General features: G+C 48.9%; 1 protein-coding gene across 1 annotated transcript; it reads left to right on the forward strand.

Moving 5' to 3' along the window:
- The first annotated feature begins 1,150 nt into the window (after nucleotides 1-1,150).
- LOC135810086 (tyrosine-protein phosphatase non-receptor type 11-like) lies at nucleotides 1,151-15,101 on the forward strand. Its single transcript, XM_065323554.1, has 15 exons — nucleotides 1,151-1,400; nucleotides 1,537-1,659; nucleotides 3,918-4,112; nucleotides 4,546-4,825; nucleotides 5,437-5,547; nucleotides 5,889-5,985; nucleotides 6,409-6,488; nucleotides 9,100-9,114; nucleotides 9,647-9,802; nucleotides 10,385-10,513; nucleotides 10,818-10,975; nucleotides 11,584-11,651; nucleotides 12,168-12,411; nucleotides 13,489-13,612; nucleotides 13,819-15,101. The coding sequence occupies exons 1-15, from the start codon at nucleotides 1,381-1,383 to the stop codon at nucleotides 13,858-13,860; spliced, it is 1,842 nt and encodes a 613-aa protein (XP_065179626.1). The 5' UTR covers nucleotides 1,151-1,380; the 3' UTR covers nucleotides 13,861-15,101.
- The last annotated feature ends 102 nt before the right edge of the window (nucleotides 15,102-15,203 follow it).

Below are 15,203 nucleotides of genomic sequence, written 5' to 3' on the forward strand. Positions count from 1 at the left end.
GTGAGCTGAGACCAGGGAGTCGTAAAATACGACTCCCTGGCTGAGACTGAGGAGTGACACTGTAATTATTTTGGAGGCCCAGTAGGGTAAAAATAGCGTTTCTTTGGAACTCCCCGACCGCGGTACCGGTCGACCCCGAGTGACACTGGCACAACGGTTCGTAGTGCACAAATGTATGCAGTGCAACACTCCGGACTCAGTCACTTTACATCATGTGACAGCCGCTTCGCGTCATCATGCACGGTACAAAATGCAGAAAAAAACGGAATAGTACGACTCGTACTGTTGTAACTTGTAGAGTTTGTCCCTCTACAGTCCATTCAGAAAAAAATGAACTTCTAGCTTTTGGCCATAAATGGGTCAAACGTTGAGTTTTTTTAGAATTTTTTTCTGCAATCCCATATGGAATCCTCTTCCAATTATGTTTCTGAAGTTTTTTTGTCCAAAAAGCAAGCCATAGCAAGAATAGGATTTCGGCCAGGTTTTGCCCCAAAAGCACTGAATTGGGAAAAACCATCAAAATCCAGGCCGTTTGACCCCGCCTGCAACAGTGCATTCTGCGGTTCGAACCCCAGTTCAGGCACCCTTTTTGGACCCTTTTTCAAATTTCAAAGTTCGCAGCACTGCACTGTGTACGATGAAATCACGAAAAATCGCCAAATACGGGAGCTCGCCAGAGCCAGGACCCATCTTTTTATGAATGGACTGTAAGGCTGCGTTCGTTTTTAGCTACCTGGTAGAGTAGAGTAGAGTCACTCTACCGATAGAGGTAGATGGTAGAGGCACTTTATAATCCAGCACCCTCGATAAACCAGCACAATTTTCAGTAGCCAAAATGTCCTCTTCATGCACATTGCAGCAGTAAATCCGTCTCTCGTCACTCGTCGACGCGTCAGGACGTAGAGCTACGTCACGTCGTCAGCGTGAAGAGTCTGACTGAAGGAAGTCGTGAAGACTCGACTACCAGCAGCTGCATGCAGCAGACACAGACTGTGACACTGACAGAGTGTAGCTCCCGGATGGGCATCACCTTGATCACTGAACATGAAGAAGATTGCACTCTATGTAGATCTACGTCATGTATGAGTGCATGTACATGTAGTCGATCGAGTGAACGAAGGCTGAGAAGCTGTGCAAAGAGTGCAAAGAGTGTAAAAATCAGAGACTGGACCACCAACCAGTGGTTGCTTGTTCGTCGCAGTACTATTTTTTGTCCGATTGGAGGATTGGGCCGTGTGCTGGGCGATTTGCCTAGTAAGCGATCCAGTCCTCGAGCAGCTAGTGAAGAAGCAAAGTTCGTAGTGTTATTCGAGTAGCTGCTACTGTCACGCGTTCAATTTCAGCCGAGTGCAGACACAGTTGCTAGTTGTGAATTCGGCCATGGCCGTGCCGACGAGAAGGTACGAGTGGCGAGTTTACTTTGGAGTTACATCCATTCCGAGGCCATGTCTTTGCTGCTGGTGTAGGCGATGTATGTCTTCTAATATGTGTGCGTGTATTGTCCTGCTCGTGGTCGTGCGCGTGTGATGTTTATAGATGGTTCCATCCGCACATTTCTGGAACTGATGCCGAAACGCTGCTGAAAGAGAAAGGTACCCATGGAAGTTACCTCGTTCGGCCGAGCAAGAGCAACCCTGGAGATTTCACTCTGTCGGTCAGGTATGTGTCCCAGTTACCCTCTCATGCCGTTCTTGTCCCATTCTTGTACGCTGTATGTACACAGACGCGTGGCTATACGCGTGTGTTCCAAGCTCTTACGCACGTTTGTTCGTAGTTCGTAATGTAGGCTTGGTCACTTGCGGCGGTTGTTGCGAAGTGAAAATAATTGTGTTATTTCACGCACGGCCTGCGCTCATGCAGATCATTCTGTTACTCGAAAAGCGACGCGAGCGCGAGGGCCGCATGTCGTTTACAAATTGCGACGACGTTTGGCGTGTGCTTATTAGCACCATCGAGCCGCCTCCCATCCGCTGCTCGATGAGAGCAGCAGTGACAAAGATACGTCCACTGCGCCGTCATTTTCGGATCAATTTCGATCAGGAAACTACCCAGCTAGCCACTAATCCGATGATAATAATAATAATTATTATGATGATGATTTTCAAGCAATGCCCATGGTTCGAAAATATCCTTCCTGCCTGGTGCATGGAGTGGGCCATGTAGCCGTTCCACTGCATGCACTGCAGTGCTGATGTTGCGACGGTCGTGGCTTGGGACTTGGTATTTTGATGACCAGCTGCTGTATCTTCTCTCGAGTGCTGAGACTGTCCGGTTGTGTGTGCGGACAGTGTGCTGTCGCTGGTCCTTCTACTCGTACTGTAACGCGGCTTTTTCTTTTGCAGTTTTAGTTTTATTTGCTTCGATGGCAATTACTTAGCGCCATGTGCAGTGTCTGGGTAGTACTAGTATTCGCCATATACGGACTGTTTGCTCCTCTCTGGCACAACTCCGTGCGTGGAAGAAGATGAGCAAGGACATGCTCGCGCACTGTGACAGGACATTGGCCGCTCTGCCTTTCGGCCCCAGCCCAGGTGTGTCGTGACGCCCAGCAGGGACAGAGCGACAGAGTACGATCATGTTGTACCCAGTCGGCTGTCCTGTATCCGGCATGACCATCAATCCGTGCTGATAATAATGCCTGGTTGTGTTTTATCAGCGTCTCTCCGCTAAATAAACACAGCGACCACTCGTGTACAGACCTCATTGTGTATCGCACTCTGTTCGTGACAGTGTTGTGTTAGACTATCGAAATAGTAAAATAAATGTATACTAAAACTACAATCATGTAACGTTAGCTGTACAGTTGTGACGTTGGCCACAGCTTGTGTACTGCTATTACATGCGTCACACACACACACACACTCAGGGTCACACAACAATGTCTGATATGGTGGCTCTGATTCACAAAGCTGCATTGTAATGATTACATGTATGTAATTGCCCAGTAGAGAGTTTGAGTTTGAGAGAAACTCAACACTGCGGCTGTACAGCACACTGCAGTATGTCCACAGAACCTGTGCTGCCTTGGCTGTGTAAACATGCAGTAGTCGCTACGTACATGTAATAGTCGCTACTGTAAGTCAACAAATATTCGGCGCATATTTATTTTCGGCTATTTTCGGCCTGGTCATGTTTGGCCAAAATCATGTTCTGCAAGGGTTCAGTGTGACAGTGTATGCAGGCGGCAGTTAGTACAAGCCGAAAATTTGATGCGGCCAAAATGTGTTTTAGCCCTGGGAGGCCGAAAATGTGTAGACTTACAGTACGTACATGTAACGATCATTACGTACATGTAACAGACATGTAATACATGTTGGGTAGGATCATGCGGGGTGTGGAAGCCATGTACATGTAGGTAGTGGCTATGCACGAGCCGAGCCGCTAGCGCCTGTGTTCCATGGGCCATGCCTTTAGCGGCCATGGCAATGTCCGAACAGTCGCCATTTTGGTGGCCTCTATTTCTCTGCAAACCCGATCCAACGTGAGGTGCAGTGCGTCTGGGCTTCATGAAGGAAATGTAATGGTCAACGGAAGTCATTGTGACTCATTGGGAATGTGGTGTTTAAAATCTTAATTCTCACGATGGCCTGTGGCCGATAAGAGATTGTCGTTGTTTAAAATCTTTATTCTCGCTATAGCCAGTTTTGCTTGTTCTTGTTGTCGTTGTCTTCGTCGTTGTCATTGTTGTTAATATTTTTTTGAATAAATAAATGTGGATTACCAAAACAGGCCCAAAACTAACACTGATGGTCCCAGTGTGCGGGGCACCGGCCATTGTGAGCAGCTGTCTATTTCTCTTTCAACCATTTTTTTCTTTCGAGACTGTTGACCGTTTATCATTCGAGTAGTTCTCTGCCTTGGTTGACTATGTTATCATTCGAGTTGTTCTCTGCTGTGCTGGTTGAATGCTGCTGCAGGCGAGCGGAGGATATCACTCACATCAAGATCCAGAACACGGGCGACTTCTACGACCTGTACGGTGGTGAGAAGTTTGCCACGCTGTCGGAGCTGGTGCAGTTCTACACGGAGAACCAAGGTCAGCTCAAGGAGCTTGGCGGGGCCATTATCGAGCTCAAGTACCCGCTACTCTCCGAGGAAGTAACGAATGAGAGGTGAGTTGGTATGGCCAAGAGTCTAACCACGCTGCATGAGACAACAATGTTGATCAAAGCGAGAGTCCACTATTCAATTCGGCAAGGATTTATTGATACACTTAACGAAAGATTGACCGAAGGCCAAGGTGATATTAACAGTAAGATGGGCATTGACGACCAACACAACGGATTCAGATTGGCCCAGCCAACATAGCATCAGGAATAAAGGGAAAGCTTAACAGGTACACACTACTAACGAGTGTGTGTGTAGCAGGGGAGGGTGGCAGTCTGGCTTGTGATGGTCTGCAGTGATTAATCTACTGCAGAAACGTGTGCACCCGACAGGCTCCATCATGCACCTCACATTATACTTGAACTGCACATGTGGGAGGGATTGGTAACGCCTCACGGCTGTACATTCTCTCTGTTCTCCCGTACCTACTTGTGCTAGATGGTACCATGGGCACATATCCGGCTCGGAAGCTGCAGAGCTGCTCATGGAGAAGGGCCAGAATGGCAGCTACCTCGTCCGGGCAAGCTCTAGCAAGCCGGGTGACTACGTACTAACGGCACGTTGCGAAGACCGAATTACACACATCATGATACACAATAAAGATAACAAGTTTGACGTGGGCGGTGGCGATCGCTTTGATTCCTTGCCGGAGTTAATCGACTATTATAGGAGCAATCCCATGGTGGAAACGACCGGCACTGTGGTGCATCTACGGCAGGTAGGTAGTGTGTGCGTGTGCGTGCGTGTGTGTGTGTGCGTGTGTGCGTGTGCGTGTGTGTGTGTGTGTTTGTGTGTGTGTGTGTGTGTATGCGTGTGTGGGGGGGGGGGGCATATCCTACCCACTATATTAGCAGGACTATGGGTAACCATGCTAAATCGCACTGGCTGACAGCTTGATCTGCCCCTTGCGTTTACAGAGCCATGTGGCGTTTCAGTTGGCTGTGGTGCTTGTGTGTCCATGATGGAATCAGCTGCTAGCACCCTCTGCATATTGGGAGATCAGGCTAGTACTGGCAGTAGTATCCAGACACACTAGCTAGCATAAACTTGATAAGTCAATCTCATGTTCTAATCTTCACACACTTGGAAAAAATGGATTTGGGCAAACCCGAATATGGATTGATCTGGTCCGTACGATCTTGGCTTGACAATCACTGGGAGGCCTGGTCGCCCCGCTATCACCTCTGACGTATGTGTACATTATATCTAGTAATTATCAGTGACCGTATCTGTCAAGCAGGGCTTGGTCCTCTCACTCTTGGTAAAGTACAGGTGATGAATGTGCATGTTGTGTCTCCTGATTCCACTGTTTCACTCTCTGCCCTGCAGCCGTACAACGCAACCAAGTTTAGCATTACCGGAATTGAGGATCGCGTCTCGCAGCTGACGAAGCAGAACGCCGAGACGTACGGCAAGGGTGGTTTCTTCGAGGAGTTTGATGTAAGTGATAGGGCCATGGCAAGCGGTTCGTTCAGCCGGTCCCGTTTAGCTGGACTGCGGTTTTGTGACAGGTGGCTAGAATTAAGCAATAGCAATATTCAAAATTCTCCAGGGGAGGTCTCTAGACACCCCACCTCCATTGGCCGCACCACTCATTACCCTCTTGCTGTACACCCGAGTGGTGGCTTCCATCTCTGGATGGCAACTAGCACAGCAGGTTCTGTAGAATCTGACTTTCCGTGTTGGCAGGTCTTGGTTTGAGGACGTTATTAATTTGTTTGTGTTTCTCTCCTTCCCTCTCTCTCTTTCTCTTCTTTCTCCTGTCTTTCCTCTCTCTACAGCAACTTCAAAACTCAGAAACTAAACTTCTGTACAGCCGAAAGGAGGGCGCACATCCCGACAATAGAACGAAAAACCGTTACAAGAATATCCTACCGTGTAAGTCTCATTCTGGAGTCTGGGCACCCATACACATACACATACCCATACCCATACCCATACACATACCCATACCCATACACATACCCATACACATACACATACACATACCCATACACATACACATACACATACACGTGTACATACACGTACATACTAGTACATAGGCTGGCAAATGTATGTTCGGTACACATGTGTGTGTGTGTGTGTGTGTGTGTGTGTGTGTGTGTGTGTGTGTGTGTGTGTGTGTGTGTGTGTGCACGTGTGATTTCTGGTTTTGAAGAATACGCATTGACGATTTTGTCATAGCACACTAGCAGCTAGTGCATTGGTTGGTATAAGATACCATACCATTCTATCTGTGTGCGTGTGTATGTGTGTGTGTGTGTGTGTGTTTCCTTTTATGGCCTGCCTGTCCGACAGTCGACCACACACGTGTTATCCTGAAGGATCAGACGGTCAACGAATCGACGAGCGACTACATCAACGCAAATCATATCATGGTACGTCGTCGTCTGTCTTGGTGTCGGTTTATAGGTGCAAGTGTAGCTATGCTAAGGTGGCTGGGGGCTCGCATGCAATTTAATACAATACACAACGTTTCTAAGTAGATTTAGAGCTTACACCGGCACAGTAGAGGCGTCACAATGCTTGGCAACGAAACCGACACTCGCCAGATTTTGCTTTTTTGTGTTGCAAAGAACTCTATACCGATTGAGATCTTAGCAAAATGCCTTTCCTGGATTCCAACCGGCACTGTTTATTGGAAACTGAAACTGTAGAGGCGGAAACGACAAGAGGCAAGGTGAGTTTGTGCTCACGTACCAAACCATACGAAGTGCAGCAAGCAGGAAAGAGGGGTGCTGCGAATGACCTCGCACCGGACCAATAGGGTGTCGAAAACAACCAATTAGAACCAGACGCTGGCTGTGCAGCCGTGAACACGCGTACGGTACACACATTCATTCATGCGCTGCAGCGCTGGTCCATTTTTGGATTGTGTTCGTGAACTACAGATTTGGCGCGGATTTTTACACGTGCCAATGCACATTGCGGGAAATGATTAACTCTACGTGCGGGAACTTTCCACCAAGAAAAACACAGAAGAAGACAGACAGACAGAGAGGGAAAATACACAGTTCTGTTCTGATTTTCTTAATTTGCAGTAGCCAGGAAGCTGGGCTAATATTCGGTGTGACCACCATTATTAGTGATGACGCCCTGCAGACGGTTCGGTATGGATGCGGCGAAACTCGCCACATCGGCAGGCTGCAGTGCTCCCCACTCCAGATCCAGGGCCTTGCACAGCTGATTCGCAGTTTGGCAGTTGTGTACCGCCAGTTGTATCTGAAGGTTTTAGTGGTCAAGACCATAACCTTCACCAGTCCTCCATCATCCATCAGCTCTCTTTTGAGCACCACCACCTCCTCGTACGCCACAAGCTGCTGCTGTAGTGGCTGTTGTGGTGGTGCTGGTGCTGGTCCTGGTGGTGGTGGTGGTGCTTGCTGCTGCTGCTCATCATCGTCATCGTCATCGCTTATGATTATGATCTGTGGCACTAGATCGGCGATATCTGAAGTCTCGTCTTCAGCAAATTCCGAATATTCTCATTCTCGGTCGGGTTCAGATCCGGTGAACATGCAGGCTGAAATGTGATGGTCAGCGCGCCGTGGTCGATGATGTGCTGTTGCGCGTTAAGTGAACGATGAGCAGTCGCATTGTCCAACTGCAGCTCCCGGTTGTTGCCGAAGAACTCGCTGATGGATGGGATGATCTACTGCTCCATTCCGGCAGAAAATGTGTTCGCGTTCCATGTGTTGGCATGCACCCGGTCGCCCACTGTGCCAAACCGAGACACAGCACCGAGGACGTGCACCTTCGCCAAATGTTGCAACTGTTCGACAACGGGCACAGCACCGTGAGGAAACCAAAACATGATTCGGCTGTCGGGGCCGGCAGAAACGCAAGCTTCGTCGGCGAATACTGTCCGTTCAAAGTCGTGGTCCTGGTGGATGATTGTCCACGCAAAACTGTGGAGCTTGTGTGCCTGTGTGAGGACGGATATCCCATGCGGACGGCCAAAGCGGTGGGTTTGTGATAGGCACCGTCTCACCTGCCTAGCACCTACTGATTCACCTGCTGGACAGACATTAGCCAAGTCGGCGGCACTACTGGCTTTCTCGCTGCTAGAATACCTGTTGTTTCTACAAAACTGCTTGACGTGCTGCAGTCCACCAGGGCCTAGTGTGGGCTGAGCACCACTTCCAGCTTTTCTCTTGGCTGTCACACCAGCCTCCACCTCTTCCGGATAGTATCGTTTACCCATAGAGAAATGCATATTCGGGTAAATTTCGTTCTCGCTCCGCATATGCTGGCACGCGCAGAGACATAGACAGCAATAGCGACAACACACAAATTGAAGGGTAGTTGGCCGCAGCCAGATGTAAACCGGATAACGAGTGAGGTATGGAAGCAAGGACTGAGAACAGAGTGTCTCAGATGGAATAGGTGTGCAAGCGGATAGCAGAAATAGGCCATGATGCAGAACCACTTGGGGCCGTCAGATTAATTTTCTGATTACAACACGATTGCTTCTTTGCAAATCTCTCCTTGCAATCATGCACACGTGGTGGTGAAGTTCTCTGTTCTCTTTGGGGGGTTTCCGCGAAGCTTAGCCATTGGCGACTGCTGTTGTCTTTTGTACGAAAGCTATCCAGTTGGAAACACTTTACACGTCATCGACCAGACTAGCTCCCTTGGCACTGGAATCGACTTTCAACACAGTCGTGTCAAAAATACCAAAAATGGGATGACCGGCCCTGTACCATCTGTTTATGGGTGTTTCCATCAACATGTGCACTGCATGCAACGTTCTGTACACACTGAGGGCTCCGGCCCTGGTCATTCGACCGGATTGCCATATCCATGACAGTGTGCGCAGGCTATCAATGTTAGATGAATTTAGGTCAAGCCAGTTTGATGTTTCTTTATGCGTGCGCGTGTGTGTGTGTGTGCGTGCGTGTGTGTGTGTGTGTGTGCATGGGTGCATGGGTGCATACGTGTGCGCATGTGTGTTTGGTTTGTCCATGCTCCGACTACTTACGCTGTCAACAGTCGCTTACAGCCGTGGTAAGTTTTGCCTATGTGGAACGGTGTTATGTCCCCTTGCGGACTAACATACCATTACATTCATGCATTCTCACTGGCACGCACAAACTTAGCATTTGGAAGACATTACTCTTGGTCAGGTAAAGCAACAACAACAACAACGATATGCGAGCATGCGCAATACAGTAGCAAACGGTGTAATAGATATATTATGACTAACTTGCATACGCAACAAACGGGCTTTCTGACTCTCCAAGACTGTAGCAGTTATGTTTGTTTTTTAAAGAATATCATGCCAGCATGTGCACGTACTTGAAGTAAACATGCATGGGTGTGAGTACTGAAGTTCATCCTTGGAAAATGTACAGGTGTATGTGGGTGTATCTGCTTAACTAGCATCAGCTCCTTTGAATTGCCTTGTGTGGGAACAAGACCGAAAAGAACAGTGCTTGCGCACGCGGTGATTCATTACACTGTGTTATAACGTTATGTCTGACTGCCTGCTCTGTCCTTGCTCTTGTCCTTGCCCGTGGCATTGCCGCGCTGTGTCTAGATTGAGAGCACGCCGGCCGGCGACAACTCTGCCAACACGTCGTACGTGGCAACGCAGGGCTGCCTCCCCGGGACGGTGGTGGACTTCTGGCGCATGGTCTGGCAGGAGAACTCTCGCGTGATTGTCATGACCACCAACGAGGTGGAGCGGGGCCGTGTAAGCGCACTCTGAGCATGCACACACGCTGTGGTTGTGTACCTGTGACTGCAACTGATAAACTCTGAGTCTCTGTAGTGCTGCTTGCAATGAAGAAGTCTGCTTTGATAACTGTTCGTGCTCGTGGACACAGATGTATCTCTTCTGTCAGTTTGACACGAATGGAGTGCTTACGGTGACTTTATACTTGCAAGCACCCCCACCCCATGCATTCCCCCGTGTCCGTATGGTGTACAAAGTGCATGTAGATCTACTCGTATAGTGTGCTTGCAGGCACGTGTGTTCGTGTGTGTGTGTGTCAAATAGAGTCGCAAGTTGCGACACACCCGTACACACTCACATGATCTTTGTGTTCATTATGCTATGGCATGGTGCTGTTTTCATTATGCTATGGCATAGGGAAGGCCTCTTTTACGGGCAAAGCAAAGCACAATCATCACCATGTATCAGTACAGTGAGTAGTTAAACCCAACACGAATGAAAAATGAGAAATGGAATAAAAACAATATTTGTAAAAAATAAATATAATAAAAATGCTGTGGCGTGGTGCTGCTGTTTTCCCAACTGTTTCTGTCAATACAGAACAAATGTACTCGTTATTGGCCGGATGTGGATTCATCACGCACCATCGGCAGGCTCATTGTCACCAACCTGAAGGAGACCGTCCAGGCTGATTACATCCTCCGAGAGTTCGAGGCGAAAACGCAAGAGGTGGGTGCTCTGATGCGGCACATGTGTGTGTGTGTGTGTGTGTGTGTGTGTGTGTGTGTGTGTGTGTGTGTGTGTGTGTGTGCCTGTGTCTGTGCGTGCGTACGTGCGTAGTTTTAGCACGGAAACTGGCTGAGCACACTCTGGTGTTGGGTGTTGGCTAAGTCTTTAACCAGTGTAGATTTGACCGTGTTTGCGCACACGCACACACACACGCACACACGCAGATGCCGATAACACTTTCCCATCGCCGTTGCTTGCTCCCGTTTCATTTGTGCTGTCAAACTTGTGCTGTGCTTGCACGCAGTCTCCGCCACGTGTCCGTACCATCTACCAGTTCCAGTTCAAGGCATGGCCGGATCACGGTGTGCCCGAGAAGCCTGGCGTGGTGCTGAGTTTCCTACACGACGTCAACAACACACAGAGGCGCTCGGAGGGTGCAGGACCAATGGTTGTACATTGCAGGTGAGGCAGCCAGAAGATACCTCGTTTGCCCTATGGTATTGCAGTGCTAGTAAAATAATAACTCGAGTAGACAGTTATTTGACATGTTTGTTATGATGCCAGTTTGTCTCGCAGAGTAAGAGGCTCCTCTCTCTTGGTGGAAGATGAGATTATCTGATTCACCACCAGGTTATCAAAGACAGGATATGGTTACCCAATGCTAGAGTGAAGTTTGAGTCGGTGTTGTTGAAATGTGTCAACATGTGCTTCTGTCTTTTGTGTGTGCCAACTCTCTCTCTCTCTCTCTCTCTCTCTCTCTCTCTCTCTCTCTCTCTCTCTCTCTCTCTCTCTCTCTCTCTCTCTCTCTCTCTCTCTCTGTCTCTCTCTCTGTCTCTCTCTCTGTCTCTCTCTCTCTCTCTCTCTCTCTCTCTCTCTCTCTCTCTCTCTCTCTCTCTCTCTCTCTCTCTCTCTCTCTCTCTCTCTCTCTCTCTCTCTGTCTCTTTCTGTCTCTGTCTCTCTCTGTCTCTCTCTCTCTCTCTCTCTCTCTCTCTCTCTCTCTCTCTCTCTCTCTCTCTCCTGTGAACTGTGAACTGTGCTCTTTTTATCGCTACAACTGTACACCACAACAGTGCTGGTATAGGCAGAACGGGTACTATCATCGTCATCGACATCTTACTCAACGTAATACAGAAGTATGGTAAGTCATTGTAGTTCTGGTAAAAAAAGGTGAAGGACAAAATGTTACGAGTTATGACTAACTGTCCACCAACGTAACCAGATCATATACGAATCATATACAGTCAGTTGGCTCACCATCCGAGTTCAACATTGTAGTTCTGTATGTGTTTGTAATGCTTGCTGCGGATTGCTACTACAGTCTGTACATCGTGTGGTGCTGGGTTTGACAGTTGACTGCACACATGCCGATTAGCATTCTCGTAACGGTTAGACTGAAGCGTGCAGTATGTACTATCACAGTGCCTTGCAGTCAGTCAGTCAGTTAGTCAGTTAGTAGTCATACCTACGTGCCTGGACAGCGTTGGCTGGCTGGACTGGCTCCGGACTGTGAGTTTCAGTCTCTCTGCCGGTGTTTGTAGTGTACGCGTAATTGAGCAGAAATCAATACGGGTATTGTGTCTGTCTGCCTGCCTGCCTGTCTCTCTGCGTATGCGCGTGTGTGTGTGCGTGTGCACTGTACATCATTGATGACCAGGTATCGACTACGAGATAGATATCCAGAAGACCATTCAGCATGTGCGCGCGCAGCGCTCTGGCATGGTGCAGACCGAGGCGCAGTACAAGTTTGTCTACATGGCCGTCATGCACCACATTGAGACGCTGCGGACGCGCATACATGCCGAGATCCAGAACAAGCAGAGCGGCCCGGTCTACGACAATCTGCAGTACCCGCTCGGCAGCACCATGCCCATTCCCAATGTCACACCTGTGGGAGCAAGGTACATAACTATACAGCAATGTCTTGGACATGTTTGCATACTACTGTATAGGCAGACATATATCATACACCGTACTTTCCAGAGTATAAGCCACACTTTATACTAGCCAGTAATTCACCCGAAGAAAGTCCGTGTGCCTTATACTACGATGGTCAAATTAACCGTGATAAACAGGACAGATATCTGTAACCGTGATAAACAGGACAGATATCTGTAACCGTGATAAACAGGGTAGGTATCTGTAACCGTGATAAACAGGGTAGGTATCTGTAACCGTGATAAACAGGACAGATATCTGTAACCGTGATAAACAGGACAGATATCTGTAACCGTGATAAACAGGGTAGATATCTGTATTTCGTGATAAACAGGGTAGATATCTGTATTTCGTGATAAACAGGACAGCTGTTTGCATTTCGTGACAAAAACACCTGGGTGTGGCTTGTACTCCAGTACAGCTTACACTCTGGAAAATATGGTACTCCCTGTTTCTCCAGATATGAGTTACCCCTTTTTCCACAACACCCTGGGTACAAGGAGGTCGAATGTGGCGTATCAATGCACCGATAATAATTAGTGGTGTGCACGGGTAGTCGGGTACCCGTGCTACCCGTGAGGACCTCGGGTAGACGGGTACCGAATCGTACCCGAAGTCGCAGATGACCATGATGACATCATGTAGAAAGAGAAGAGAGAGAGGTCTACAATTCACGCATGTCTACCCATGGCCCAGTGCGCAAGGGAAGGGGCCGGTGTGCACTGTGGTCTTACCATGGGAACAATACCCGATCGGGTACCCGTGCTACCCGTGGAAAACTACCCGGACCCGATACCCGAAGAAAATGCTACCCGACTCAGCCCTACCGATAATACATGTATATAAGACGGAGACCTGAAAATTCTGTACAATTATTAGCGTCAATAACACAGCATACCTCCTTATACTCTTGTGAGGGATGTCTCCTCAGCTGTGCCGGCGAAATGTGTCTCCTCAGCTTGTTTTCTTTCTTGTTGTTGTCTTTGTTGCTGTTGTTGTTGTTGTTGCTGCTGCTGCTGTTGTTGTTGTTGTTGTTGCAGTGGTGGTGCCAGTGCTCGTCAAAGTACGCAGCGCAGCACGCCTTCGTCACAATCGCAAATGGCCAACCCGCCACGCCAGTATCACAATATGGGGCCGTACAGAGACCAAATGCCTGACGATGATGTAAGTAGACCTCGAGCCCCCCCCCCCCCCCCCTCTCTCTTTCTCTCTCTCTCTCTCTCTCTCTCTCTCTCTCGCACGCGCGCGCGCGCGCGCTTTAGGCACAAGCCTTGTGCTAACTAATATCATACTGACATTGCTAGCGTGAGGAGCAGTATGAATTGATCTCATGATGTGTGTGTGTCTGTGTGTGTATAATATGTGTGCAGGATGACGAGAAGCCACCGCCAGTAGCACCACGGCGGTACTAGAGAGACTGTCAGAATGGCAGAATGGCTGCTAAGTCCACCACAGTAGACTAGAGCACATCATGCCAGTCAGCCAGGAGACAACCTACGCACTCACTCACACTACCGCCCGTAACATACACACGCATATACACACACACGCGCACCTACAAACACACGCACGCACAACAATTCCTAACAAAAGTATTCTTTCATGCGTACCACTCCGCTGTGATCATGCATCACTCACTGTCACGGCTCACTGAGATTTTTTTAGATTTTAATTTCCTTTGACTGGCCAACAGCAGCGTTCACGCATACCCTGTTTATTAGTATTGTCCGCTGCGTCGCTGCCTTCCTTTAGCAAAATACGCCACCGCCACCACAATGCCCCAAGCGTGCACATCAGTTCGACAGAGCCTCGACCTGTGCCTCTGGTGGCAGGCACTACTGCTGCTGCTGCTGCTAGGATGTGTCGAGGACACCACTGACGCACACATGCGGAGCGGATGCTTTTCGCCGCAGCCACTGCAGCTTCTGGTGGTGTCATCCTGAGCATACATACATGCATGCACCCATACTTACACCTTGTGCTTCACCAATTGCTGTGCTGCGCTAGTATCCGCCAGTGTGCCAGTCCATCGTGCGCGGCCATTCCCCCCGAGCTAGGCGAGCACTGCTGCTGCTACTGCGGCTGTCCGTTGCTCGAGTTGCTGCTGGCGCTTTTGCCGCCGCGTCCTGTCTACGACGGGCTACATCCATGTACACGTTACCATAGTTACCATAGTGGGTGGTTGAGGTGCGATTTCTGCTTCGCCATCGTGCAACATGAGCGAACACAACGCCTGACAAAGCCCTTTGAACTTCGCCTTAGTAGTATCCCTGCTATGCTCTCTATATTGCTCGATGCTACCGCGAGTACGAAACCGAACAGAAGCCCCCATCCCCCAACTGCAAATGTTAATCTCTAACAGGAAATCTAAATCTACCGCTGCTTCGGTTGGCAAAATTAAAACATTTTTCTCCCACTGTCGGTGTAAAATCCTCACTATGTGCAATGTTGTCGTTGCTGTTATCCCCCGTGCCCTCATTCCTCGTAACCTCTTGTTTCTTTCCCGGTTAGACCTACTCCAGCCCTAGTTGTCTATTAGGTATTGCTTGTATCATGCTATTTGCACTTGTATTTTTTAAGTGCTCTCTATCTTCAAAGATAGTGTAAAAAAAATAGATTGGATTTCTTGCCGCTCTGCCGCACAGGCAAACGACGTCACCGTTCCCCCATGTGGTGTTGTGTGTGGGCGTGGGCTGACCAGCGGCCGCTGCAGCTGGGTCGTGATGTACAACGGGGTGACTCAAATTAGCAGCGT

Source organism: Sycon ciliatum, chromosome 1, assembly GCF_964019385.1.
Source record: "Sycon ciliatum chromosome 1, ocSycCili1.1, whole genome shotgun sequence".
In the NCBI taxonomy this organism is placed as follows: Eukaryota; Metazoa; Porifera; class Calcarea; order Leucosolenida; family Sycettidae; genus Sycon; species Sycon ciliatum.